Source organism: Corvus kubaryi, unplaced genomic scaffold, assembly GCF_017639235.1.
Source record: "Corvus kubaryi isolate FWS band 111438036 unplaced genomic scaffold, C.kubaryi_AGA036_p1.0 66, whole genome shotgun sequence".
Classification (NCBI taxonomy): Eukaryota; Metazoa; Chordata; class Aves; order Passeriformes; family Corvidae; genus Corvus; species Corvus kubaryi.
Genome location: NW_024582054.1, coordinates 4,014,221 through 4,039,749, shown reverse-complemented (window position 1 = coordinate 4,039,749; position 25,529 = coordinate 4,014,221). Strand labels below are relative to the sequence as shown.

General features: G+C 42.4%; 2 protein-coding genes across 2 annotated transcripts in view; one reads left to right on the top strand and one right to left on the bottom strand.

The window, feature by feature from the left end:
* Positions 1-722: 722 nt before the first annotated feature.
* Positions 723-13,325, top strand: VTI1B (vesicle transport through interaction with t-SNAREs 1B). Its single transcript, XM_042047262.1, has 6 exons — positions 723-891; positions 5,295-5,353; positions 8,202-8,393; positions 9,746-9,919; positions 11,865-11,926; positions 12,950-13,325. The coding sequence occupies exons 1-6, from the start codon at positions 777-779 to the stop codon at positions 13,044-13,046; spliced, it is 699 nt and encodes a 232-aa protein (XP_041903196.1). The 5' UTR covers positions 723-776; the 3' UTR covers positions 13,047-13,325.
* Positions 13,219-25,529, bottom strand: part of ARG2 (arginase 2) — a 20,767-nt gene continuing 8,456 nt past the window's right edge. The window contains exons 3-8 of the mRNA XM_042047259.1: positions 20,811-20,988; positions 19,859-20,018; positions 16,289-16,383; positions 16,058-16,162; positions 14,554-14,690; positions 13,219-13,646 (exon numbers count right to left, since the gene is read on the bottom strand). Coding sequence (XP_041903193.1) covers positions 13,441-13,646; positions 14,554-14,690; positions 16,058-16,162; positions 16,289-16,383; positions 19,859-20,018; positions 20,811-20,988 — 881 coding nt within the window. The 3' untranslated portion in view covers positions 13,219-13,440. The remainder of the gene's footprint in view (positions 13,647-14,553; positions 14,691-16,057; positions 16,163-16,288; positions 16,384-19,858; positions 20,019-20,810; positions 20,989-25,529) is intronic.

The following is a 25,529-nucleotide window of genomic DNA, read 5'->3' as shown; positions in this document are numbered from 1 at the left end:
GGCCCCGCCTCCCCCTGCACCGGCCCCGCCCCGCGGCCTCTCCCGCCCACAACTATACGGGTCACACCTCCACTCCCGGGCCACCCTCGCTTCGGGCCACGCCGCTTGCGGCGCCCGGTGTCCGGTGCCGTGCACTGCACGCGGCGTTTCGTCGCCCGGGCCGGGGCGATCTCCTGAGCTTGTCGCGCCAGCTGCCCCCGAGTCCTCTGGCGCCGGACGCCCAACAGGCCCCGCTCCCTGCCGCGGGAGTGCCCCCCACCCGCGTCGGGAGTACCCACGGGCAGCGAGTGGCCGGCCGGCTTCACGCCAGCAGCCCGCTGCTTTTTACCCCGGGCAGAGCACGGCTCCGATCTCGGTCCTTCGGAACATCCTGGAACCGCATTCCGCAGTTAAGGAGCCGAGAAATGTTTGCAGAGACAGCGCAGCGGCGGCTGTCGGCAGTGGCATTTGAAACACGTTTTCACAACCCCACGCCGAGGTTCATGTCAGTAACCCTGGCAAGGCGCATGCAATAATGCGGGCAGGCGCCGAGGCCTGGGAGCAGCGCGGTGGCGGCTGCGGCGGCGGGTCCCGCCGGTACCGGGGAGCCCCGGGGCCGCACTGGCGCTGCCGGTCCGGGGCGCTCCGTGGCGGCGGCGGACGAGAGCCCCCGCACGGTGCTGGCACGGCCGCCTTCCCGGGACTACAGCTCCCAGCAGGCAGTGCGCGAGGCGGCCCCGGCGGCGGAAGCGCCGGCCGGGGCGGGGCGGGGCCGAGGGCGCGGGGGTTGTGGGGCCATGGCGGGCCGCGGGTCCGCGTCTTCGGAGCACCTGGAGCGGCTGCACGAGATCTTCCGCGGCCTGCACGGACACCTGCGGGGCGTCCCCGAGCGGCTGCGGGGTAGCGCGGCCGGTGAGGCGGGGCGGACGTCTCTGGGGGCCGGGGGGAGGGCTGGGGGGGGGCCGCGGTCCCGCCGGCCGGAGCTACCCCGCCGGCTGCGGGGCCGTGTCAGGAGTGTTCGGGTGCTTCTCATTAGACAGGCGTGTGTTTGAGCAGCCGGGAGGGCAGTGTCCGCTCAGGACACCCGGTTTGTGGGGCGCTTTGCAGTTGTGGGGATTCGGGACGTCGCTTGCGCTAGGCATCTGCTGGAAGGTGGCTTTGCTGTGTGTTATTTTCAGCTGCTGCTATGTCCTGGTGGCTTTGCAGGTGTGTAGCTTCACTCCCCTGGAGCTCTTCTGCTCTGGTAAATTTCAGCTCCATAGGCAAGCACTGCTGTGCTCGGCTCAGAGCATCAGTCTCTGAGGAGGAGTTGTTATTTGGGTGTTGTTTCATGCTGTTTCTGTTTGAACTGGAGTTTAGCTTGGAGGACAGGAGGCTCGGGATGACCTTCTCACTTTTCACAACTACCTGAAAGGAGGCTGCAGCCAGGTTGGGGTCGGCCTCTTCTCCCTAGCAGCCAGTGACAGGACAAGAGGACATAGTCTTCAGCTGCACCAGGGGAGATTAAAGTTGGTCATTAGGAAGAATTTCTTCACAGAAGGGGTGATTTGACGTTGGAATGAGCTGCCCAGGGAGGTGGTGGAGTCTGCCTCCATGGAGGTGTTTAAGGAAGGACTGGAGGTGGCACTCAGTGCCATGGTCTAGTTGACAAGGTGGTGTAAGGTCATAGATTGGACTCGATGACTGCAGAGGTCTTTTCCAGCCTAACTGATTCTGTGGTTCTGTAACACATGCTGTGGGGTTTTCCCCCCCTTTTTAAAATTTGTGTATGTTGGATTCACATTTAAAACCTCACTGGCAGAATTAAAAGCAGTTTTTATTGTCAGAACTGCCCAGAAGCATCTGTGGGTTTGTTGGAGAAGGTTTGTATTTTAAATGACTGTTTTAAAAGCATGCTTTGTGCACTGTGTACTCACAAAATAGAGAAAACCTATCTATCTAGCCACGCTAAGTTGTATTAGAAGCACAACCTGATTTTACTGGTATTCTTTATACCACACCAGTGGGTAAAATGCTCTGACAGAACACTCCTCTATAAGGATTTGTGCTTCTGTCCTTGATACTTGGCAGTGTTCTGAGAACCAGGAAGGGAAACAATCTGACACGGAGAATTTTGCCAATGTCATTGTTGTTTCCTATGAGAAACGTAATCCACGACTGTCATGAGCTGCTGTAGCTCAGGTCAGGTTTTGTACCCCAGTGATGGGCCAGGGCTGTCAGCCATGTTCTGCCATAGTGTCATTCTCCCACAATTGATCAGTTTTGTGTAAAATCATAAAAACAGTTTGTTCAGAGTATACCAGTCTGTGCTAGATAACACAGAGTATGAAAAGCTTAACGTCCCATTTCTTACCTGGATTTCTGTTTAATAATGAGTTAAATTCAGGGTCACAGTTCTTGTCATCTGCATTTCCAGCAAGTTTGGTACAAGAAAGGTGTTGAAACCCACAAATGACAACTTGCAAACCTGACTTAATTCCACTAGTGGTCAACAAGGATAAAAAGCATAAAATAAGCAATATCCTTTCTGGTAGAAATCCTTATTTTCCTATAGAAATGAGCATGATCAGTTTCTTGGTGAAGTAAAACTGTCATGTCTCGTTGAAACTGGGGTAGTCATGAGTAATGAATTCTGAGCCATGGGCTTAAAGGGAGTATTTACAGGCAATCGTTTTTGCAATACTTGGGATTTTTTCAACAGATTGCAGATAATTATAAACTGAATTTCAGGCATGCTAAGAAATTTTAATACAACTGTTCTGTTCTTTGTTTTTTTTGCTGCAAAAGTCATGGTAGTATTTGTTTGAAAGTGTTTCTAAGAGAGTTTAAGATTTAGGAATTTGTCTATCTGGTAGAGTCATTCCATTCTCTTAATGTGCTTTATTTCCTTCTTGTACTTATGAGGAGGGGAGTATATCTTTATTTGTTGAGTAATCTGATCCTGAAATGTTCAGGAGGTGATAAAATATACCTTGGAATACTCTTCTAAGATGATTTATGTGCTCCAAAAGCAACACAGAATCTGTAGTCCTTGGGACATCTTTGAGGGGCAGAGGTTTGGAAATGCTGTTTCACTCTATATAAACAAGATGACAGATCCCTAACTTTAGAAACACTCTTTTTTTCCCCTTCCAAATTTGTAAGAAGGGGAAACAGCCTGGATAAGTTTCAAATCATGTATTTTCCTCTAAATGAATTCAGCTGTACTTTCCAACTGAATCTCTTTCTCACTGATTGGAAATAAGTCAGTCAGATGTGGATGAGCATGTGGGTAGCGCTGCCCCGGCGCAGGCACCTCTGCTGCATTTTGGAACTTCTGTCCATGTGCTTTGCGGCGCGTTCAGTGCAGAGCGACGCCAGCTGAACTGCTCAGTGTATTTTGGCATTTCTGGATACTGGACAGATCCAGTAGAACGTTTTCAAGCCACATTGCTGGATTTCTTGTTGACCTGTAGACAGAAAGGTCTCAAGCTGCTGCTGCTTGGCTTACCTAAACCATTGCATGATTCTATGCCTTTTGGAAGCTGGCATTTCTTTGGCTGCATGCTTATAAGTGCAGCATCTTCTTAGTCCACACAGGGGAAACAAAGCAGGGAAATGCTGCTTTTCCAGATCTGTGATGGGTTTCCATGAGTTTGAGACAGCAGTGGGTTTAAGAGGGCACTGCTTGAATCAGATAGTGAAATGACCTGTATGAAACAAATTACTGACTTCCAGAGGCTGTTTTTCCACGGTTCATGTCCATGATTTCACCCAGCAACACAAACAATGGCATCAGCACAACTGTATATGGTAGCAAATCATGGAGGAAGTTGAGGAGAGTGTATTTAGGAACCTCATAAGTCAGCATTTCCTCCTGAATGAATTGGGATGTGAAATTGCATTTCCTGGTACCAGCTGATGTGTAATATGTTAACAGTCATGATGTAGCTTAGTCTGTAATAATTCCATGTGCTACATGAGACCACAGCTACTACTTAGATGATGGGTTTTAGTTCTGTCTTAAGTTCTCTACAGTTCAACTTCTGGGCTTAATCTGAATTTGAACTGAGAAGGAAAGCCTACATCTTAGGCATGTTGTGTATGTAAGAGGAGCTATATACCAAGCTTTTGAACACTTCAGATTTTTTCCTATTTTCTGTTGAGACCTCAGTGGTTAAAAGCTACTTCTTTTACAGAGGACTGTGCTTACCAAAAGGCATTATCAAGTGAGTTTTTTTACTGTAATGACATTTTTATAATGTTGTATGTAATTTTGTCTTTAATCAAAGTGGAGGAGTTTTACCAAGATGACGATCTACATTTTCTGCTGCCCAGAATTTTATTAAAGACTGAATTATACTCTTTTGAGAGAGATGAATTAGGCTAGGTGCATATTTATCAGATTTCTGATAGAATTTGTTTTTGTTTGCAGTACTCCACAACAGTCCTCTAGTGTACATCATCAGTGCTTTTTTTTTGCTCAGTTGAGATAAGGAAAGTTTCAGATTTAGACTTCTATCAATGGTGGATGTTAGAGAGATATAGTTTTTAACACATGAAAAATAAATGCCTTAAGGTTTTGTTTAAAAATAGAGTAACAGCAGTGAAACCCATTCTTTGGTCTCCAAAGCCATAGGTACACAGATCTGAGGAAATGACTGTCTCAAATAACTGAAGTGTCTGGTGTTGTTGGCTGATTCAAAGAACTCATGTCGTTCCAGAAGAGGGAAGCATTTGGGCTTTAGTCTGTGAACCTGAGGTGATACCTTGGTGGCATCTTTTATCTCAGAGAACTCTGGATAACGCTTATCCCGTGTACTTAAGTCCTTTATGACCACAGGAATGCGTACTGCCAGATCTACCAGGAACTTCAGGGCTCACTTGAAAATGTAGATGGACCTGATGTTCTGTTCAAATCCAAACTATAGTTTCAATTTCAGTAATCTTGCCAAGTGTTTGAAAAAAAAAAAAATTTATGAGCTGTTTACCAATGCGTCTTCTTTGCTGTTCTTCCACACTAAATGTTTTTCACCATGCAATTCTGTCAGTGGACACTGAAGGACAATAGGTCAGAAAAATACTTGAAAAATTACTTCTTTTGTCTATTTACTTCTTGGCAGTGTTTAGCATTTGGAAGAATGGTTTCTGCTCTCTTGCCCCACTCCCTTCTGAAAAGTTGTCATAAGAACAAGCTGTTCCCATTGGAGATAAATTTTGACACGGTGTTCTGCAACCAGCAGTCTGTGGCAGCTTCCTTGTTTTTAATGGATTGAGTTGGAGTTCTGTTGTCATTTCTCTGTAGATTATCTGACATACTGCTTTTACTTTTTCAGAGGAGAAGAAAAAACTGGTTCGAGAATTTGATGAGAAGCAGCGTGAAGCTAATGAGACGGTGAGTGTGAGGCTTCCACCCTTCCTGATGGTTGAAATACTGCTGCCTTAAAAAGGACAGTACTAACAAATGTTACTTTTCTATGAATCCTATTCTGGCAGGCAGGTGTTTAATTTTGTTACTGTTTGATAACTAATCTGATAGGCGTGTCTGTGTTTGTCAAGACTGTTGAGTATACTTGTATAAATGCATAAATATAGACAAATACTCTTATGTGTGTTTTGAGGGGGTTTTGAGTGCTTAGTTTTGATACTGCCTTCACTTTGTTGAAAAAAGTAGAGTGGTGGAGGTGCAATTAAAATTGTTAGAGGTTTTAGGGCAGGCATGTAGAGAATCTGCTGCTTGAGGTTTTTTTATTGTCCTACTGTCTTTTTTCATGTTGGTCTTAGCCTGTCTGATCTTTCTGTAATGTGGTATAGGCTTCCTGGACAGCAGGTGATAAGGAACAGTACCAAAAAAGCCATGTGACTTGTCTTTTAAAACAAGACATTATGGATTGAGCATTCTTTTCATATTTCAATGTGCAATTTGTTAGGTTGTTTTTTAGTCACAGCTGAACATGGTGGTCTATTCCCCTACTTTACTGGGGTTTATTGACAGGTATCTCTAGGTGATGTATGGGAATTGTGAGCTCATACTGTGAGAGAGCTCATGTTGGCATACAGCTTTACACATTGTGAATTTGTTACAACTGTCACTAGAAGGTGATGTGAAGATTCATGCATTCAGAATCTCAGGGCTTGCAAATTGTAACTCCAGTTGCCAAGCCTGGATGTTCAGAGTGTGGATTTAGTGGTGTGCCTACCTGTGCAACAGATCTGAATGAGGAGAAGGCTGAAGTACTCAACAACTTGTTTACCTCAATCTTCCATGGTAACCTCTCTTCCCACATCTCTCGAGTGAGTGGACTGCCATGCGAGGACTGTGGGAGCAAATTCCTTCCTTTAGGGGATGACCAGGTTCATGACCACATGAGAAACCTGAACATACATAAGTCTATGGGACCTGATGAGATGCATCCCAGAGTCCTGAGGGAACTGGCTGATGTAGCTGCTAAGCCACTGTCCATGGCATTTGAACAAGTCGTAACAGTCAGGTGAAGTCCCAGGTGACTGGAAAAGGGAAAACACTGTATCCATCTTTAAAAAGGTAGAAAGAAGGACCCTGGGAATTACTGACCTGTCAGCCTCACCTCTGTGCCTGGGAAGGTCATGGAACAGATCCTCCTGGAAGGCACATGAAGGACAGGGAGGGAAGGTTTGGGAAAGCCAGCACAGCTTCAACAAGGACAAGTCCTGCCTGACCAACCCAGTGGCCTTCTGTGATGGAGTAACTCCAGTGCACAAGGGAAGGGCGCAAACGTCATTTATCTGGGCTTCTGTACAGCCTTTGACATGGTCCTCCCCAGCATCCTTCTCTCTGAACTGCAGAGACATGGCCTTGATGGGTGGACCGTTAGGTGGATAAGGAATTGGATGGATGGTCACAGCCAGGGGGTGGTGGTCAACAGCTCAGAGTCCTGACAGACATCAGGGACAAGCAGCGTCCCTTGGGGTCCATACTGGGACCAGGGTTATTTAATATCTTCATTAATGACATAGTGGGATCGAGTGCACCCTCAGCAGGTTTGCAGATAACACCCAGCTGAGGGTGCAGTTGCCACACCTGAAGGATAGGATGTCATCCAGAGGGACCTGGACAAGCTCAAGAAGTGTGCCATGGGAATCTCATGAGGTTTAAAAAGACCAAGTGCAAGGTCCTTTGACTGGTTCAGGGTAACCCCTGATTCCAACACAGGCTGGGGATGAACACATCGAGAGCAGCCCTGCCCAGAAGGACTTGGGGGTGCTGCTGGGTGAGAGGCTGGACATGACCCAGCTGTGTGCACTCCCAGCCCAGAGAGCCAATGGTGTCCTGGGCTGCATCCAGAGCAGCGTGGGCAGCAGGGAGAGGGAGGGGATTCTGCCCCTCTGCTCTGCTCTGGTGAGACCCCACCTGCAGTGCTGCATCCAGCTCTGGGGTCCCAGCACAGGAAGGACATGGACCTGGCAGAGTGAGCCCAGGGGAGGGGCACCAAGATTAGAGGGATGGAGCACCTCTCGTATGAGGAAAGACTGAGACAATTGGGATTGCTCAGCCTGTGGAAGAGGAGGCTTTGGGGTGACCTTTTTGCAGCCTTTCAGTACCAAAAGGGGGTGTAAGAGAGCTGGAGAGGGACTTTGAACAAGGGCGTGTAGTGACAGGACAAGGGCTGATGACAAAGGGTCCATTTAGATTGGGTATTAGGAAGAAACTCTACTGTGAGGCTGGTGAGGCACTGGCACAGGTTGCCAGGGAAGCTGTGGATGCCCCATCCCTGGAAGTGTTCAAGGACAAGTTAGATGTGGCACTGAGCAACCTGGTCTAGTGGAAGGTGTCCTTGCCCATGGCAGAGGTGTTAGAAGAAGGTGGTCTTTAAGGTCTCTTCTAACCCAAACCATCCTATGATTTTGTCTCTGTTGCACAGATATGATAGAAAGCTGATACCCATCCTATAAATGCTTAAACTAAAAGAAAGTGAGAATTGCAAATTTTGACATTTAGAGTGGTGTTTCAGGGAAAAAAAATCAAGCTTGGGAATTTTGTTTTTATCGAGGCATTGTGTATCTGAAAAATCCATGTGGGCTCAACAGCATTGGGTAATGTGGTGTACTCAATAGTAGATGGGGTGTGGGGTTTGGGGCTATCCCACTCAGCCAGTCCCATACAAACATGTGAATCCCTTCATCTGGTGCTGAGTTTTGAGTATGGCTGCTGCTAAGAATAGATTTGGTGCCTTAAAGAATAAACATGCTTTCTTTTGTTAAAGCTGCGGGAGATGGAGGAAGAACTGAAGTACGCTCCTGTGCCTTTCCGCAACCAAATGATGAGCAAAATACGAGCATACAGAAGAGACCTGTCCATGTTCCAGAGAGAGATGAGAAGCACAGATTTGGGATTGGGCCGTGGAAACCAAGGCGATACAAAATATGGAATCTTCGCCACAGAAAATGAACAGAGTGTGAGGATTAGATGTAAATTTTATTTAACTTTGCTGTGATTGTTTAAAAGCAGTATCGCAGATGCATTGTTTACAGTGTTTCTACTTTTAAACCACCTCTGTGCTTTCTAACTCCCTGTATATCTTTCTGCATGTAACATGAATATCTCAGGGAGTAGAAAGAACATCTGGAACTCAGAGGAGAGCTTTTCTGTTGTAAAACAAAGATAGGAATGTAATCAAAATGGAACTCCTTGAAAGCCATGCAGTTAGTAAGTTGCACAACATTCTGTAGCAAAACTCTTCATTTAATCATTCCCCTACAGAAGTAAAAACACAAAAGTGATGCTCCTAAATGAAAAAAAAGGTTAACTTACCTAGTTCTAATCTCCAAAACTAGCAAAGTGTGAATCATGCATTGTGTAGGTTCTTCGGTAGAATTATCTTTTAAGCGATCTTAGTGTAAATAATTTCAAGAAAATATAAGAATTTATCCTCTAGCACTTTTTTTCACTACGGTTCTGCTGCTACAATGCAAAAAGTACACCAATTTCTTGTTTACCAGATAGGCTTAGAGATATCTGAGCTAGTGTGGCTGAATCTCCTTGTCTTCAAAGTGCTGTCATCTCTACAGAAAGTTCACAGAGGGGGGCTTTTCATTTTTCTGCCTTAGATAAGGAAGGTTTGAGGGAGGCTCTTTGCTTAGTGATTCCTTCTGCTGTAGCTTGGGAAATTTTTGCATTTGATTCCTCTTGACTGATTACTCTAAAACCTGAGAGCAGGATGATAGATTAGACTTTCTGAAGCTTAAGAAAACACTTCATTTTGAGCTACCTTCTGACCCCAAGGTCAGCAAACATTCCTTATCCTCTAGCCCAGGCTACTGGCATGAAAAGAGGATCTTTGTTACTTAGCAGTCCATCTGTTAGTGCTGTTTGTTCCTAATCCTTTTGACTGTAAACTCTTAATGATCTCCCTAGCAACCAACTGTGGAGTCACAAATAAGGCTGACTTTAGATGTGAATGGGAGTAAAAGTTAGCATCTGGAAAAGAAAGATACTATTTTCATGTAAATGTTCTTTGATGGAAAAGTAAAGTGTTACAAAGACAGTTTTTTAGAACTGTTTAACTCTTTAGTGCTGTATACTTTTTTGAGATTTTGAGATTTTCTGAGATTTAACCAGATTTAACCATAATCTTAAAAGGTAAACAAGGCTCAGCTGAAATTAACTTGGCTGCATCAGTTCACATAAGAAGTATGTACAGCTAATAGAAATGGATGGCCTATGGAGTCACATTCTAACTTTTTAATATGTCAGAAGCCTAATACTTCTGTCTTTGTGCTTAATAGTTAAGCATACATTATTTTTCAGACTAATCTGCAGTCACAGAGGGTGCTGCTTCTCCAGGGCACAGACAGTCTGAACCGAGCCAGCGAGAGCATCGAGCGCTCGCACCGAATTGCTGCTGAGACTGATCAGATTGGCACAGATATAATTGAAGAACTTGGGGAGCAGCGGGAGCAGCTGGAACGCACCAAGAGCAGGGTAAGCAGGAAACTGGGCATTGCTTTGAAACAATCTGATGTTATTTTAGTGGGAACTGTATGTCAGTAGTTATTCCCAGGGACCTCCCTAGGCATCATAATCCGATTGGATATTTCTACAGACCAAATCCAGGCTGCCACATTTCTATACTGTTCTCATAAAAGGAAAATAATTACTGCAGAAGGGTCGAAAGCATGGTGGTCAAATGTCTGCTGCTGTGTCTGTGCAAGAGTGGAGATTAGACCTACAGACCTGCTAGAAAAAACAGCATTACTAAAAATGTTACAGATTAGAAAATTGCTAAGGAGTTGCCCGTCATTAGATTACTAGTAAAAGTTGAGATTTTGGAAGCAGTTAGCAAGCTTTTGTAATGAAATTAATTTTAGTAGAAGAGTAATTAATTACTAGCTTTCCAATATTTGCAGGGAGGGAGAAAATGTTGTCAGACAAGATGTCTGTTCCTCATCCTTGGTTCAAGAAGCTCTGCTTCTACTGTGAAAGCTTCAAAAACTAGTTCACTTGTTTTGTGTACACACATATGCAAAACTGACAATTTGATTTTTGAAGTAACAAACTGATGGGAGTGTGTGTGTGTGTGTGTGCAAGGGATCATGAGTATAAAGCTTTTAGGTGAATGACTTCAGGGGACACTGAGTTTGGCAAATAAGTATACTCAGCCAAAACAAAAGGCATACCCCTGCTCTTGGGAGTTCTCTCTACTGATTGCAACAAAGCCTGTAGCTTTTTCATGTAAGTAGTTCCGTGATTTCAGTCAGAATTTGATTTGTCCTGTTCCCAAATTTGGGTTAGAAAGCAGGAAAGGAAATTGATCTTAAGATTTGTAGGTATAGTTTTTGTCCTTTATCTAATAAAAAGTATGATAGTCCTTCAGGTGTCACAGTCTCTCAACAGATCGTGCATAGAAGCATAGAATTGTTTAGGTTGGAAAAGGCCTCAAAGATCATTCAGTCCATTAACCCATCACTGCTGTGTACATCACTAAACTGTGTCTGTGACTTCTATTGTGAGCCTCTTAGGCAAAGAATTGAGGAATTGTGTGAACCACACATTCCAATTGGAAGCAGACTTTCTTCTTTCTTGCTCTTTCATAGTGAAGGTTGGAAATCCACTAAGCTTAGAATGGACTCGATAGTTTTCTTCCGAGCTTTGTCCAGTCCATCTCAGTGCAAAGTAACATACAAGCAGTTTTGCAGTTGAGGGCAGTATTTTAAACTACAGAGGAATTGTGCAGGCAGGTGTCTGATGTAAGTGACCTGCCTTACCCTTCAGTTCTAATGGTGAAATCTTACCTGGAGACCAGTGGCCATGCATCATGAATTGTGTCTGTGAAGCAACACCTTTTTTAGTTGTCTTTAACCTCACTTCATTACATGCTTAATAGTTGACTGGGTATACTGGACAGTTCATTTCTAAGCAATACAAAGCTGAAATGGATTATCCACTAGCAGCTCAGATCTTGTAACCACTAGGTCACTTAGACTTGTCAATGCAACACAGTTCTTTCTTTGCTGGAACTTGAGCAGCATTTCAAACTGTTTGATATGCACTGGGGTGAACACGTCAGTATGACTTTCTTCTGGTGTTAACAAGTAGAAAAATGAAATGAAATTTAATGAAAGAAGCCAATATCAACTTTCTGATATTTGTATATTAATTAAAGAGGCAGAAAGTGGTCTCAAATTGCGTATCTTTGTATGTATCTAAGGGAAAGTATACACAAAAGTCTTAATTTCTCCTCAGAAAAGAGGCAATGCTTCCAGCTGGTATTGTGGGTAGAAAACAATGTTGTCTCTCAATTTTGAGAGTACATGGTCATCCTTGGTCCCGTAATTAATTACATTTCAACACCAGCTGCTTTCACATGCATCTTCCCAGAGTTGATGTGTGCTTGTTTAACTGAAAAGTAACTTCTGTCTCTCTTCAGTTGGTGAATACAAGTGAGAACTTGAGCAAAAGTCGCAAGATTCTACGTTCCATGTCCAGGAGGTGAGTGGTGTGACTGACAGCAGCCCATGGCATTGGTGCCTCTGGATGTAGTGGAGAAAAAGGAGTATCAGCTGGGAGTGCAGGGAGGTTTTAGGGAATGCATAAACAGAATGTGTGCCCACATGCAGATGCTAATTTGTGTGTTTCCCTCTCTGGTAATTGCTTAATGGAATACAGGCATTGAACACCACTGAATGTGTGCTGTTCGGTCAGGAGGATGTGGGGTCTTTAACCATCCCAACCATGGTGAGGACAGAAGCAAGTTACAGTGAATTGCTAATGGTGCCTTCAGATGCAACCCATTCAGGCTGGAAAAAGCTGGGCATAAATTACCGCAGCACTGGGCGAGTTAGATGCCTGATGACACAGACAAATCTGTTTAGCCCACACAGGAGCCCTAGAGCAGTTAGTCCTAGGCTGGCCCATGAGACAGTCTGAGCCTGACCCTACACTGTTTTGATGACTAAAGCCTTGGCTTCTTAAGGGGATTTGCAGTTTAGCTATATTGTTTAATTAGCCTTAAAAACTCAGTTCACAGATTGTATTCCCAGTAGGTACTTATCTCCTAACAACCCTTCGTTTATGCCCATTGCTAAAGGAAGTTGTGATAACTGTCTAGTTTTCACTAGTAAAAGTACATGATTATTTTGAGATTTTAGTTTTCCTTCAACCATGTAATTCCAAGTAAAAGCACCACAATGAGGGTTTTTTAGCACAGTACTTCAAGTATTGTTTTCCTCTTTGCTTAACTGAAGGAGTAGGCATGTATAGAGCAATGATCTGCCTTCTGTGGGACAGGGGAAGAGGAACAGAACTAAAATAGGAGATTTAAACAGAATTTCCAGGAAAACATGAGTAGTGAACTACTGAGTTTGGCCCTTTCTGCTTGTTAAGAACTATTTGAAAAGCACAGTGTGGTCTTGCTCAAACTGGGAAGGTAAGATGGTGATCCGGATCTACAATCTGCTTTCATAAACAAGGTGAAAATAAAAACAAACTTGGATTTTTGTTTTTTAACTCCAGAGTAACCACTAATAAGTTGTTGCTGTCAATTATCATCATCCTGGAACTGGCCATCCTAGGAGGTGTAGTCTACTTCAAGTTCTTTCGCAAGAAATGAACCTTCAGGACCAAGATGAACTTTTCCACTGATGAGGAACAGGATGGGCTGTCTGCTCCCTTTGACTGTCTGAGGGTTGAACTGAGTCATGAGACAGCACATTCAACTGAAACTGTACTGACACTTGAAAGACAGAGGATGGGAGTAAAAAGAAACAGGCTTGAACTCCTGGTAAGATTAATAAGAAGGTAATAAATATTTTATTGTCTCATTTTGTATATACTTAACTAAATGAATAAATCTTGGTATGTAATAAAGTAGCCACTGATCAATGGAAAAGCTAGTTCATTTAAAAATTGAGAAGTTAACAGTATTTGCCAAGTGTTGACAATCTATCCACTCAAGTGCCTCAGCAGAGCTCTGTAATGTCCAATATACCCAACACTTTGGGTTCCTAAATCCTCACTTGCTCTTCACTGTCAGATTCATCTGGAGAGCTGGGTGTTGGGAGTTCATCAAAAGCGATGTGTGCTCCTTCCCTTGTCTGCCCAAAGCACGTTGCTATCACATCGACTGCAAGGCGAGCAGTTGCTTTCACTGCCTCTTGAGAAGCTCCGAGCAGTGGATTGACTTCAACCATGTCTACAGCTGAAAGCATTCCTGTGAAAATGATTTACAGCTTTGTTACTCTGACAAAGGGTACAGTCTTTTGCAAAGTTTTGTTTGCAGCCTTTTATTCATTGCAGCAAGTCTGGTATTTGGGTTTGTGACCTACTCTACCCCTTAGACAAGTAAGATTGGCTCTCAAGTGAAGGATGAGGTTATTGTTCTCAGATGCAAATTCGTGTTTTTAATTTGGTTCTTTCTTACATCATCACTACCTCACTCATTCATGCTTTCAGCGTTCAGTAAAAACGTTTGATGTTCCATACACATTTATGAGAGGAATGTTTTTTTCTCCCAGTCCAAAAATGAGGGGATATAAAACAGTCTCACCTCATATTCTTTTGCCATCCTATTCATGAATTTATTGACTATTGTCTGGTTGGGATTTTTTTTAACCTTCTTTTACTAGAAATAATATTGTTTAAACATATTAAATAAAAACTCAGTGGTAATAAGATGAAAAGTCCTCATATATTGAATCAACTGCAGTATATTTTATGAAAGCTTGATTTGTTAGCCTTGAAACCTAGAATGGAACTTCAAACTATTTAAGATTGTTTGCACCCATTTTTGTATTCCAGATGCCCATTTTAACATCTCTCCTCACGTGTTGAGGATTAGGGAACAGTTTTACACATTTTTGACATTAGTTGTTAACATACTGTGTATTTTATTTTCTTTTGCTAAGTTGAAGTCGTTGATGGTTAAGCTGCTTCCAATACCAAGGGAATTGCCCAACCCTAGGATTTCTTTTTCCCTTACTGAAGGTCAAATTGACTTTGCAGGCATCTTTGCTTTGACTGCACTTACTATCTATTTACACAGGAAAAACATAACCAGTATGAGCTCTGTGTAGTTTGTCCTGTCCTTGCTTAGCCCCATACTGCTGGGCAGCTCCTACCTGTGTTGTGTATTTCCTCTGTGATGTACATGCCTTCTCTGTAAGTTAATCCACCTAGAACAGGAGTCCCTGTTGCTGGAGCCAGTGAGGGATCAAAAGCATCAATGTCAAAACTCAGGTGAATTGGTCTCTGTCTCCTGAGGCAGAATAAAACAAGAAAAGCAATCTTAGAGCCTTAAACTTTTTCCACATGCATTTCTTACTGTCCAGGCTAATCAGCAAAGTAGCATCAAGCTCCTTGAACCACGTCCATTATGCAGTAAAAAAAAAAAAAAAAAAAAAAAAAGTTCCTTCTAAATATCTTTGGACTCTGAAACATCTCATAGCTCAAAACTCTCCCCAGTACACACTGGGAAAACAGAAGTTTGTCTTTCTAGCCTCACTGAGCATCTATTCAGTGAGGATTTGGTTGAAGATAAATACTTTAGTTCAAACGATCTCAACTGGTATTTGTCATCTTAGTGCAGTGATGTAGAAAAGTGTCTGATACAATCCAGCCTTTTCTCCTTTTGTACAGAAAGCCAGGGTGAAGGCTGAAACACTAAAGTGCATGGCAGCTAGGATGGAGGAAGCACTGAGCTCAAGGATTTCACTGACAGCTCATCAAGATGAGCATTTTTCAGGTCAATACTTAAAGGCTGTCTCCAAACCCTGCCATGTAGCCTAGTTGATGAAGTAGTAAAGGATAATCTCAAACCTAAAATGTTAGTTACTTACTATATCATCTGCCAGTTGATGACAGCTTAATAAACTGGACACTGCTTGTCACTCACATGAATTATTTAAGTGGGAGACTGCGTACTTCCAACTTACTGCAGATGCTCAGTAGGGAGAAGCATCTGGATTACCATCTTCTTTACTTGGCACAGCTGCAGCTAGGAAGGGTGAGCACACCTTTAGAAAACAGTAGCATGCAACACAGGTTCTAACCTGTGGTGAGAGGTTACCCTTTCTAACTGACCCTCTCCCAGGTCCTAGACCTGATTTGCTCCCTGACCTGGTTCCCCAAACTTGAACAAGAGTAGCAAAGGTGGTAGTAGTGAACTGCAGTAAGGGAGTGGTTAAAGTGAACTTTACCAGCTACAGTGGCAGTAGCAGCCACCATCAGGACATTGTTTGTGAGCCCTGTCCAAGGAGGAAGCCATCAAATGCTTCCACCTCACATACCAACAGCTCAATTCAAGTTGCTGTATGTATTTTTAAAAGTATAATGTGTATCCTGCACTCTGAGTTGGTTCAAACATCTTGTCAAACTGCAGAAAATGCAGAATTACTTAACAGAACCAAATAGTATGAAACAGAGCCACAACTGTAGTGAGTCATATAACCTGTCTCATAGCCATCTGCCAAACTCTGAGATGGTTCCAGTGCTGAGATGTTCCTATGTACTGGACACTGCCACAGTTCTGTATGGCTGCCTTGCATCAAGTGACCTTCACTTAAATAAATTTCAGGAAAGTAGACGTTCAACAAGAGTAGTTTAAATTAGATAATAGTTTGTTACCTGCCCATCAGTTGTTCAAATGTTCTTTCCATAACTTTGCAAATTCCAAGGCGATCGATATCCCTCATGGAAAAATACTGGATCTCAAAGTTCTTCAAAATATAGCTGTGAAAATAATTTATTTAAAACAATCATTACTGGTTTAAGCTGAAATCTAGCAACCCTTATGAACATGATTTCAAGCTCATTATTTCAGCCTTTACAAAAATTGGTTAATCCGAACCAACTTACTACTCAGCAGGATCCACATCCCTCAAACCAATGTACACAATATCAGATGCTGAAAGGCAGGGCTTTAGCCAGGAAAAGCCAGGAAGTTGTGGTACCTGCAAGCAAAGGTTTGGTATTAGGTCAGGTTAATGACATATGACATTTTTTATATATATATATATATTTATTTATTTATATATATATATAACAAAACACTATTTAATGCTTCCCTGAAAACTTTGTATTGATTTATAACATCCTTTCTCTCTCTCTAAACAGAGAAACTTCTGCACTTGAAGGTTTGGCTGATGTAATCAGTCACCTTCATTCCTACGTTCAACTCAGGTAAAGTGATACGACTTTATCTGAGTTGAATGTTAATGGATGAAGCTTTTAATTCGTCTACATTTTCCAGTTTGAAGAGGAGGAGGAATAAAAGCCCAAATCCACAAGCAATAGGTAATTTGCATCAGTGAGTGTAAGGAGGAATGATAAAGTCCCAGATGTAGATCACTTACACAGGGCACTTAATGGTGGTGCTCTGTAACTTAGCCAGTACATGATGCTTAAGTGGAAGAATGAAAACCAAGGCACCTGTTTTTAGGAAACTTACCAAAATCACGCAAACTTACAGAAACAGTAATAAAGATGGATAAATTCGAAGTGGGAAGTTGAAAAAAAACAAAAAAGAAAAGAGGAGAAAAAAGCAGGGAAGAAGTTGGGCCTCCACAGTGGGCTACATCATGCTGGCTTTTAATGCAGAATTGGAGTAGGTCTAAGACAGCAACTGAAAGATGAGGTCACAATTTTCAGCTTTGGTAATTAAATAGTCATGGTATGGAATTATAAAATCATGCAGTTAGTAACATCTACTGATTTTAAGAGTGATTTAAATTAACTCAAATTTCTCTTCTTCTCCCAGCTCTGAAAATGGCTACAGCCAACACAGCTGTCAAGCAGCTAGAAGGTTTTGTTTCCCTCTTAGACTTCTCAGTTACTAATTATATTCTAGTTAGTTGAATGTTTTTAAAGGTTAACACACCCATAGCTATATGTCATTACATTTTACCCATTTCATTGGGTTAAATTAGCACAGATTATAAAAGTATTTGTTACTCTAGGACAATGACCTGAAACTTCTCCAGTCATAAATTAAGAAGAGGGATAAATGAATTGGAGACCACTAGGAAAAATAACTCAGGTTTCAGAAATGAATTCTGCAAAACCCATCACCACACCATAAACTGAGCATGGTAATGATAATATTGTCAGATACTCTCTAGTATCAATGATTCAGTAGATTTAATACTGCAATTTCAATTACAGCTCTTTGTTTGTAAAATAAAATTAAATGTATTAACTGCCTTTGGCAGGTTCTTTGCTTTGTTACAATGAAAAAGGAGTGGCTGACAGTAGAGCCAGAGGTGCAGGCATTCTCATGGGAAGGTATTAATAGCAGCTTGTGAGTTTGGATGGTTCCAGGAGCCCTGAAGCAGTCAGGAAAGGATAATAAATAATTTGTCCTGTTGTCAACTCAACTGCTGACCTGGATGAGAGTAAGAGGGTCAGCCATGTGCACTTGTGCACACATCATGGTTCACTCCAGAGAGTCAGAGGGGTATAGCCAGAAAAACTACTGTCAAAGGCACATTCTGCTACTACAGCTAAAGAACTCTTAAAAAATTCACAGTGTTGTAGAAGCCTTGTGGTACCAGCAGCACTCGTGTTGGTTTTCCCCCCTCTAAACAGGAATACAATAGGGTAAGCAAAGCCTGCTGAGTGAGTGCATCTGCACAGGCAGGCCTTGTGTCAGCTGCTTCTGCACAGGCATCCTGACTGCTGGAATTGAGGTGGGCTTGGGACAAGATCCCATACCCAGCACCATGCCAGTGTCACTTAGCATAGCCTAATCTTATTTTTTCTTTGCTACTGCTGCTGGCAAGAGAGGCCTGCTCCCCCACTGACCCCAGAAAGCTTACAGTATTCTTTTAGCATGAAAAAAAAAAAAAGTTTAAAAAAGATTACTGCTTTTCTATGCTGCTCAGGAACTGGAACCCAGCACACCAACATCTCCTCCTTCCTCAGCTATCAAAGAACTTAGGTTTTGTTCTGTTCCCACCAAGCCATAAACTGTTCACCTTAGGTGAGCTCTAAAATTCACAACATTTTCTCTTACGTCTCCTGGGAAAGTATGTACAGTTGTCAAAAAGAAGAAAAAATCACCCCCTTTAACTTACAGACAAAAAAAGTAGAAATACCATAACCTTTTATAGTAACCTTTTCATGTTCTGAGGCTGTTCCAAAAAGCCCCAATAGCTTTGCATTAATTTGGGAATTCTAACATGTTTGGAGGGATCACATAAGAATGACTAGAAAGAGTAAAGTATGTAAAAGCACCAATTTATTCTATTGACTTGTGGATGGAAATCATTCAAAAGAATTTGCAGGAGAAAAAGCAGAAGAGCTTTATGAGATGACTGCAGTATTGCCATGCTTAACAGAAAGTGATGCAGTGGTATCTTCAGTAGCCATACAGATTTAAACATACTTGTTCTTGCTTGGAAAGGGCATATTTCCAGCAACACAGCATCTCCACATTTATCAGAGAGAAATGAGAAATTTAAGAGTAATAACTAGCAATGCAGAGTGCCAGAATAAAACAGTCAGGTTTTCTGCAGCTCCAGCATCCATTCTCAAGATGCAGTTACTGATCCTGCTCCCACTCTCCAGCCTAAGCTTCAGCAGAAGCAGATTGTTGTATCCCAGTTCCTGCTGCAGAGGCCCCGGCTGTTCACTGCACAGGTGCTGCAGGTCCCTGTAGAGGGTGACAGCCCACAGCTGAGCCAGGCAGGGTACGTAGGCCTTAGGTCAACCCACTGTTTAGCATCTTGACAGCAGCACAAATGGGGCATGCTCATTCCATGTGCCCCAGGAAACAACACTCTTTGATAATTTGACCTCTTTCCAAGACAAAGGCTCTCTCTTTAAAAGCTCACTGCAAGCAGTTACAGCTGTTCTGATTTGTAATATTTGCAGTGGAGCCAATGCCAGAGCAGCCAGTTAGGAGAGATTATGCAGGAACAGCCCCTGTCAGGCCCCAAGGTTGTCAAAACATGGAAGAGCCAAACTAAGCAGAAGCAGCATGCAAGGTATGCAGGAACCAGCTGTTCCTGGAGGTGAGCTCAGCTCAGCTTTCACAGGCTGGGCCAGGGGGAGGTTCCTGCTCCATTGGTAGCAGTGCTGCCATTGCCCAGCCTCACCAACAACCCTGCTCCTGAGGCAGGAGCAGCACCACAGTCAGCTGCTGTGTGCAGCAGGTGGGAACCCTGGCTCACTCTGCAGCCCACGAAGGTGCAAACACGAAAGCTTTTCCTCATTTGTGTTTCTAAGTGTGCCTGTATCTGTGTTTATATGTGTTTGTGGCACTTGTATGCATGTGTGCATGTGCACATGTACACACACAATAATACATATTTTTCCTTGTATTCTGATAGAAAAGGTCTGCATTTGCAGCAGGTAAGAAAGTACCTCACATCATCGATACAATGCTCTGAGTTTGCTATGTAGGATAACTACAATCAGGATACTCACTTTATCTTGAAGCTCCCTCAGGAGGAATGAGAGAGGTTGTCCATGGAGGCTTCCAGACTGAGTTGTGAGAGGCGTGTTGATATCAGCATGTGCATCCACCCAGATCACTCCGAGGTGTGGGCACTGCCGTGCATGGCCACTAACAGAACCAAGTGCCAAGCTGGAAGTACAGTAGCAAAGTCTTTAGTCACCATTTCTCCTTCAGAACCACTACAAGGACAATGGGAAGTCTCTGCAGCTTCACCCATGTTACATTTCCACACATCAGACATCTGTGACAGTAAAGGGAGCATCCCATACAAACTGCATGGCATGCTGCTGCCGTGATTCCAAGAGTAACTCTACAGGCCTATAGTGACAGATAAGCCAGAGTGCTCTGCTGTCTCTTCTGTCACCCTTCCCACACACTTAATCTTCACCTGCTCTAGATACAAACGCTCTAAAAAACCCTTTTATTATTCTACTCATGACACCTTCCCCCACAATTCCTTCTTACATGCCCTATCTTTTTGAACCAATTCTCAGACCAAACGTTAGTTAAAAAGAGGAAAAATATTCATGTTGTAAGATCTATTGCAAAATTGTCTGTGTGCAGGCATTACAACCCCATCCTAAGAGGTGACAGGCGAAAGAGACACATCACTAAACATTCAGCAATAAAGAAACTGAGCAGTTCGTCTTAAGGAACCTGATGACATAAACTTTCCCAAACAGGAAACCTCATTTGTGTGTCTACAGATCACAAACCAGTCTGGAACTAAGCAGTACTCTCTTAGGAGGTCAGGTTCTTGTAGCTGTCTTCTATGCTCCACCCTAAAAGCTCCTCCCTAAGGTATTGCCAGGAAATGACCCTGAGTTGTTCCCCCAGTCCCCCTTTTTTTAAAATTAAATTCTTGCACTCCCAAGTGTCAGCCTGCAGCATGAACCATTAATTATTTTTAGGTCAGCTCACCTGTGATCACCTCCTAAAGTCACACATCTGTGTCCGGCAGCTACTGCTCTGCTCACTGCATCAGCCAGCACCTGGCTGGCCAAGCCCACTGACCGCGGGTATAAAATCAGGTTATTGTACAGTTCATCGTTGGGAACTTGAGTGAAATTCAAATCTCCAAAGTCGTGCACTTGGCATCCTGGAAACACAGCAACAAAAGGAGAAAGTGACTTATTTAAATAGCTTCCCAGGGAAATGTGCAAAATCAGTTGGGCAAGTATGAAAGGAACAATGGGAAAGGAACGGATCCACTTGACTATTTGCATGGGATGCAAACTGTCACAGCATTACAAATTAGAAAGTTTAAGACAACATTACCAGCTTAAGCTTAAGACAGCTTTAATTTAGCAATGAGCCATGCCAATCATAAAAAGTCACTTAGAAAGTTTGAAATTTTTATAATTATTTAATGATAAATTTTAACATTAAAAATTACAGCCTGTATTGCCATCTTCCTTCCCATTTAGACAGATTGCATACAGCCTCAAATTAGCTCAATTGCTCAAAGATGTCTAGAACTACACATTTCACTAACTATACCTAAGTCCCAACAGTTATTTTACATTTTCAAGGCCTCCAAAAATCCAGGCACAAAAGTGCCAAGTTACCAATAATATAATTTTTTTACAGTACTTCCAGGCAACTCTATGGAGGATTCACTAGTGCTTTCTTAGGAGAATCTGTCCATTTTCTCAACACAAGATACTCTAGAAGGCATTTTAATTCTGGGACCTTGATCCCTAAGCTCTTTGAGATCCTTTCATTGCCAGTTACAGCTTGAGTGGCTGTTGAAGTCTGAGAACATTCTGGGTGTAAAACTCAGCCTTTCAGAGACTCAGTTTGAGACAGGCCTTTCACTGCAGGCTCTGATGAGGGCAGTAAAGGCCCCAAGGTATTTACAGCTACACCAGTAGTGCCTTAATAAGACCATCCTGAATACCAGTCATGCCTGTCCTGTTTGCTCCTCAGAATCACTAGTCTGTTTGCAGTTCAAAGCATCCAGGCCAGAGCTTGACATTTTCCCTTCAGCCATTCTGTGCTTAATGGGGCAATTTAAAAATTTAAGGCAAGTCAACATGAAGAAACAGCCTATTTGGGGCTCTGGGTTCCTGCTTAATTTCCAGTAAGCCATCAGTTTAATGTCTAGGAAACTGGCTCTGTGAATTTGCTTGGTGGATATTGCACAAAAGCATAGTTGAGAGATACATGACTTTTATAACTTTAAAAGGAGTTTTGATAGGTGAAATGAATGAAGGAAAGTTATTGAGTCACTTGTGCAGATTCGGTGCTGGGAAGTTGGCAAGCACACATTTTATAGCAGGGACACAGCTGGGCAGATGCTGGGGTATTTGCAAATGTCAGCTGAGCACAGCTACTCAACGAACGACTGAATAAATGTCTCAACAACTCATTGAGAAAACACATTATTTGCAGTGACTCAAAGCAGTAAGCAGGACCATGACACACCACTCCCTGCTTTTCAGAAGGCAACACCAGTACCCAACAGCATTTTTTTCCTCCTGTAGACATTACCTAATTAAGCAACAGGATGAAGGCTCTGGAGTTTCAAGCCTATTTTGTTCAGATTTGAATGTCCTATCTGATCTCTGTGTGACCACTATATTTTCTACCCTCTGTTTTATGCTGCTGCTGTGCAGAAGCAGAAAAAAGTTGTGAATTCCAAGATGTTCAGTAAAGGTTAAAAGTTTATTTTTTTATTTGTATCATCCTACAAGGCTACTTCTCCCACATACACACACTGCTACCCAGTCCAGCATTTCAAAGTTTGATGAAAGTACATGAGCATGCCTGGGAGACAAGTTTTGGAAGTAAGACTTCAATGGCTATCAAGACCTTTTGGAGACTCTTGTAAAAGGGAATAATATCTTTGATCTAATACCTCTGACATCTGTGGGGAACAAATATGCAGTTGGGAGCCATGTGCAGTGACTAACACATTACAGAGTGTAGTGGAAGAAAGGACTACAAGTTAAGTGTTGTTCTCTCCTACAGGACATGCAAGCACATAACAGTACTTTTACCCATTAAAGAATGAAAAACGACTTCCTTTAATTCTATGACAAAGCTCCACCTTCAGATCAGTATAAAACAGATCTAAACATGCCATCTTTCACTGCACTTGAAGGAATCAGTTAAAATTCTCCAGGTTCAAGGCAGGCCACACATAGTAGATTCTAGCAAGTATATTTAGAGAAGTAGCAAGTGTTCAATAATTTCTGCTTTACCCTGCCCTCCTCCAAGTTCCCATTGTAGGGCTAAAAGACTTGGTTCAGCTTCTGAGTAAAAAATCCCATTTGTTTCTTAGGATCACATCAGGTTTATACAGCTTAACACTTTTGCGGTCCAGAATTCTGCGATCTTGTCCACTTTTTGAACATGTGGTACTCATAATTCCCTCTTAATTATTTTCATAGAAAAGCCTAATGTCTGTTAAAGGTAACAGATGCCTTCACTTTTTGTTACCATCTTCTAAAGTTCAGATAGGATTCATGAATGTTGTAGCAGTTTCTTTTCTCAGCTTTGTGCATCCCTTGTCTCTAGGCCCACTGTTTTTATGTGCTTGCAGAGGACAGCTCAAGTTTCTCAGGTTGATATGGAATGTTTTTCAGCCAGCTATCCAAAGGCTAGCTAATTAAGATACAGTTCATCTCAGAAGTACACGCTAATCCAATACTCAAACGTTAATATCTTCTCTTACTATTATTTCTTTTAATTGTGCCTAGTATTTTGAAAACTAGGATTAAATGACCTTAGGGCAAAGGGAAAGCTTAGAGAATAGATAGTACACAGAGAAAGAAATTCACAGTACCTAGATACGCCATGTATCCCAAAGTGTGGGAAGTGTATACGCATGTGTACACACAGTTTTTCAGTTTGACCAGATACTAGAGATGAAATCAACATGCACATTTGTCTTAATGTTACTGAACAAAGAAAAACAGTTTAGTACATCAATAACTACTTTAATAATTTGACATAGCTTCTATTTATAGTAGCTATTAGTCTAAAAGACCTGAATTATTTTCCATTTCATCTGCCTGTTTGCACATAGATTTAAGTTTATTTCTTAAATCAAAGCTCTCTCATCTACATTATTTTGTGCACAGAAATTGCTCAATGAATAGACATGCTGTACTGCAGTGCAGTCTGGTGGATTTTGCTGTTATTTGGCCATTAGTGAAAGATTTTATAATCTACCTCACCAAGCAATATCCACTTACTTTCTTTGGTAGTTGGGACACACTTTATTTTGTATAGATGATAATACTTTGTTTTTTAAGATACTAATACGAACAAAACAGCTTTTTAAATCAGCACAGAAAGTTAACATGAAGACTATATGGGGCCTTTTAAATGACAATAGATTCAAGTTCTGAAAGGTAGAAAAAGCTATGGGCAGATAGGAAAGCCAGCTTCCTTACATTCATTAGAAAGCACAGCATCCACACAATTTGTCAGTGAAGAAGATCAGGTCTAGCCAGGGTTAAAGTTTTTTTAACTGAAACATAACCATAAGTGCCGGAGTAAACACCACAGACATTTTGCTAGTAACTAAAGAATATGAAATTAAATGTGATCAAGAGTCTTTTGTTTACACTTTCAAGCTCTAACAGAAATTATATTCAAATGAACAATATATGATGTTTGATTCATTAGTCAATTATCAACAGTGCAGGAAATTTATAATATCCAACATACAGGTCAGCTCCACCAACACTCTGGCTCAAAAAGAGATCCCTTTTTGAAGTGAGGAAAACAAAAAAGCAGGCCTGAATAATCTATTTCTGTTACAGAAGCTTGAAAGAGATACAAGGGAGATAAAGGTATCAATCTGAGTATGAACACACAGTATAGTTACATAACTAAAATGTGCATACGCACAACAGTCCTGTCAGAATGAATGACCAGCGTGGAAAGGCAGCATCTACAGTGCAATCCTCAGTGTTTAATGCCCCCCCTCTGACTGTCATCAACAGAGGTGCCTGTGGGCATATTTCAGCCAAAAAATTAATAGATTAGCTTGATATAGTTTGCATAGTAGATCATTCCCAGGTTAACTTCTTTTGACCGGACCAGGTTAGGGAAAGATCACAGAGGCATTCAAACTGCAGACCAGGGGATGGACAGCTGTCATTTATCCAGCCTGCACAGCCAGAACCTTACTTGTATCAGGTAGAACAAATCCACATTTTTCCTACTTAGGAGCCTTAGGCTTAAAAATAATAAATAAATAAATAAAAATTAAGAACATAGTTGAGCAAACAGTTCTGCATGCTTTTTCAAACAAGCAATGTATCACTCAGGCTCAACTCAGTGATGCTTATAACTGGGACATAAGATGCCTTTTAGCCAGCTGTATGACATGGCTGAAGTTCACTTCCTATCATAAGCAAAATACACACAGGTAGCCAGCAGTTACTACAATAATTTCCCTGCACAGATCTAGAGAATTTTCTTCTGTAAAAACAGGCAGCTCATGTCAGGTGGCATTTAACTGGAAAAATCTGGGCAGCAGCAGGGAAAGCCTCCCCCCCCATCCTCCTCTACTCGGAAATTGCACCAGCAACAGAAGCAGCAAACTGATAGTGGGAGATTCAGCTTTCCAAACCCAAGCTGTTTGCTGACATTGCCCAATGGACACTCGCATAATAAATATAA

Bases quoted from the DNA above. Each gene is read 5' to 3' on its own strand.
- VTI1B (XM_042047262.1), top strand. From the start codon at position 777: ATGGCGGGCCGCGGGTCCGCGTCTTCGGAGCACCTGGAGCGGCTGCAC. The intron at 5,354-8,201 runs GTGAGTGTGAGG...CTTTTGTTAAAG, and splicing joins AGCGTGAAGCTAATGAGACG to CTGCGGGAGATGGAGGAAGA. The intron at 11,927-12,949 runs GTGAGTGGTGTG...TTTTAACTCCAG, and splicing joins CTACGTTCCATGTCCAGGAG to AGTAACCACTAATAAGTTGT.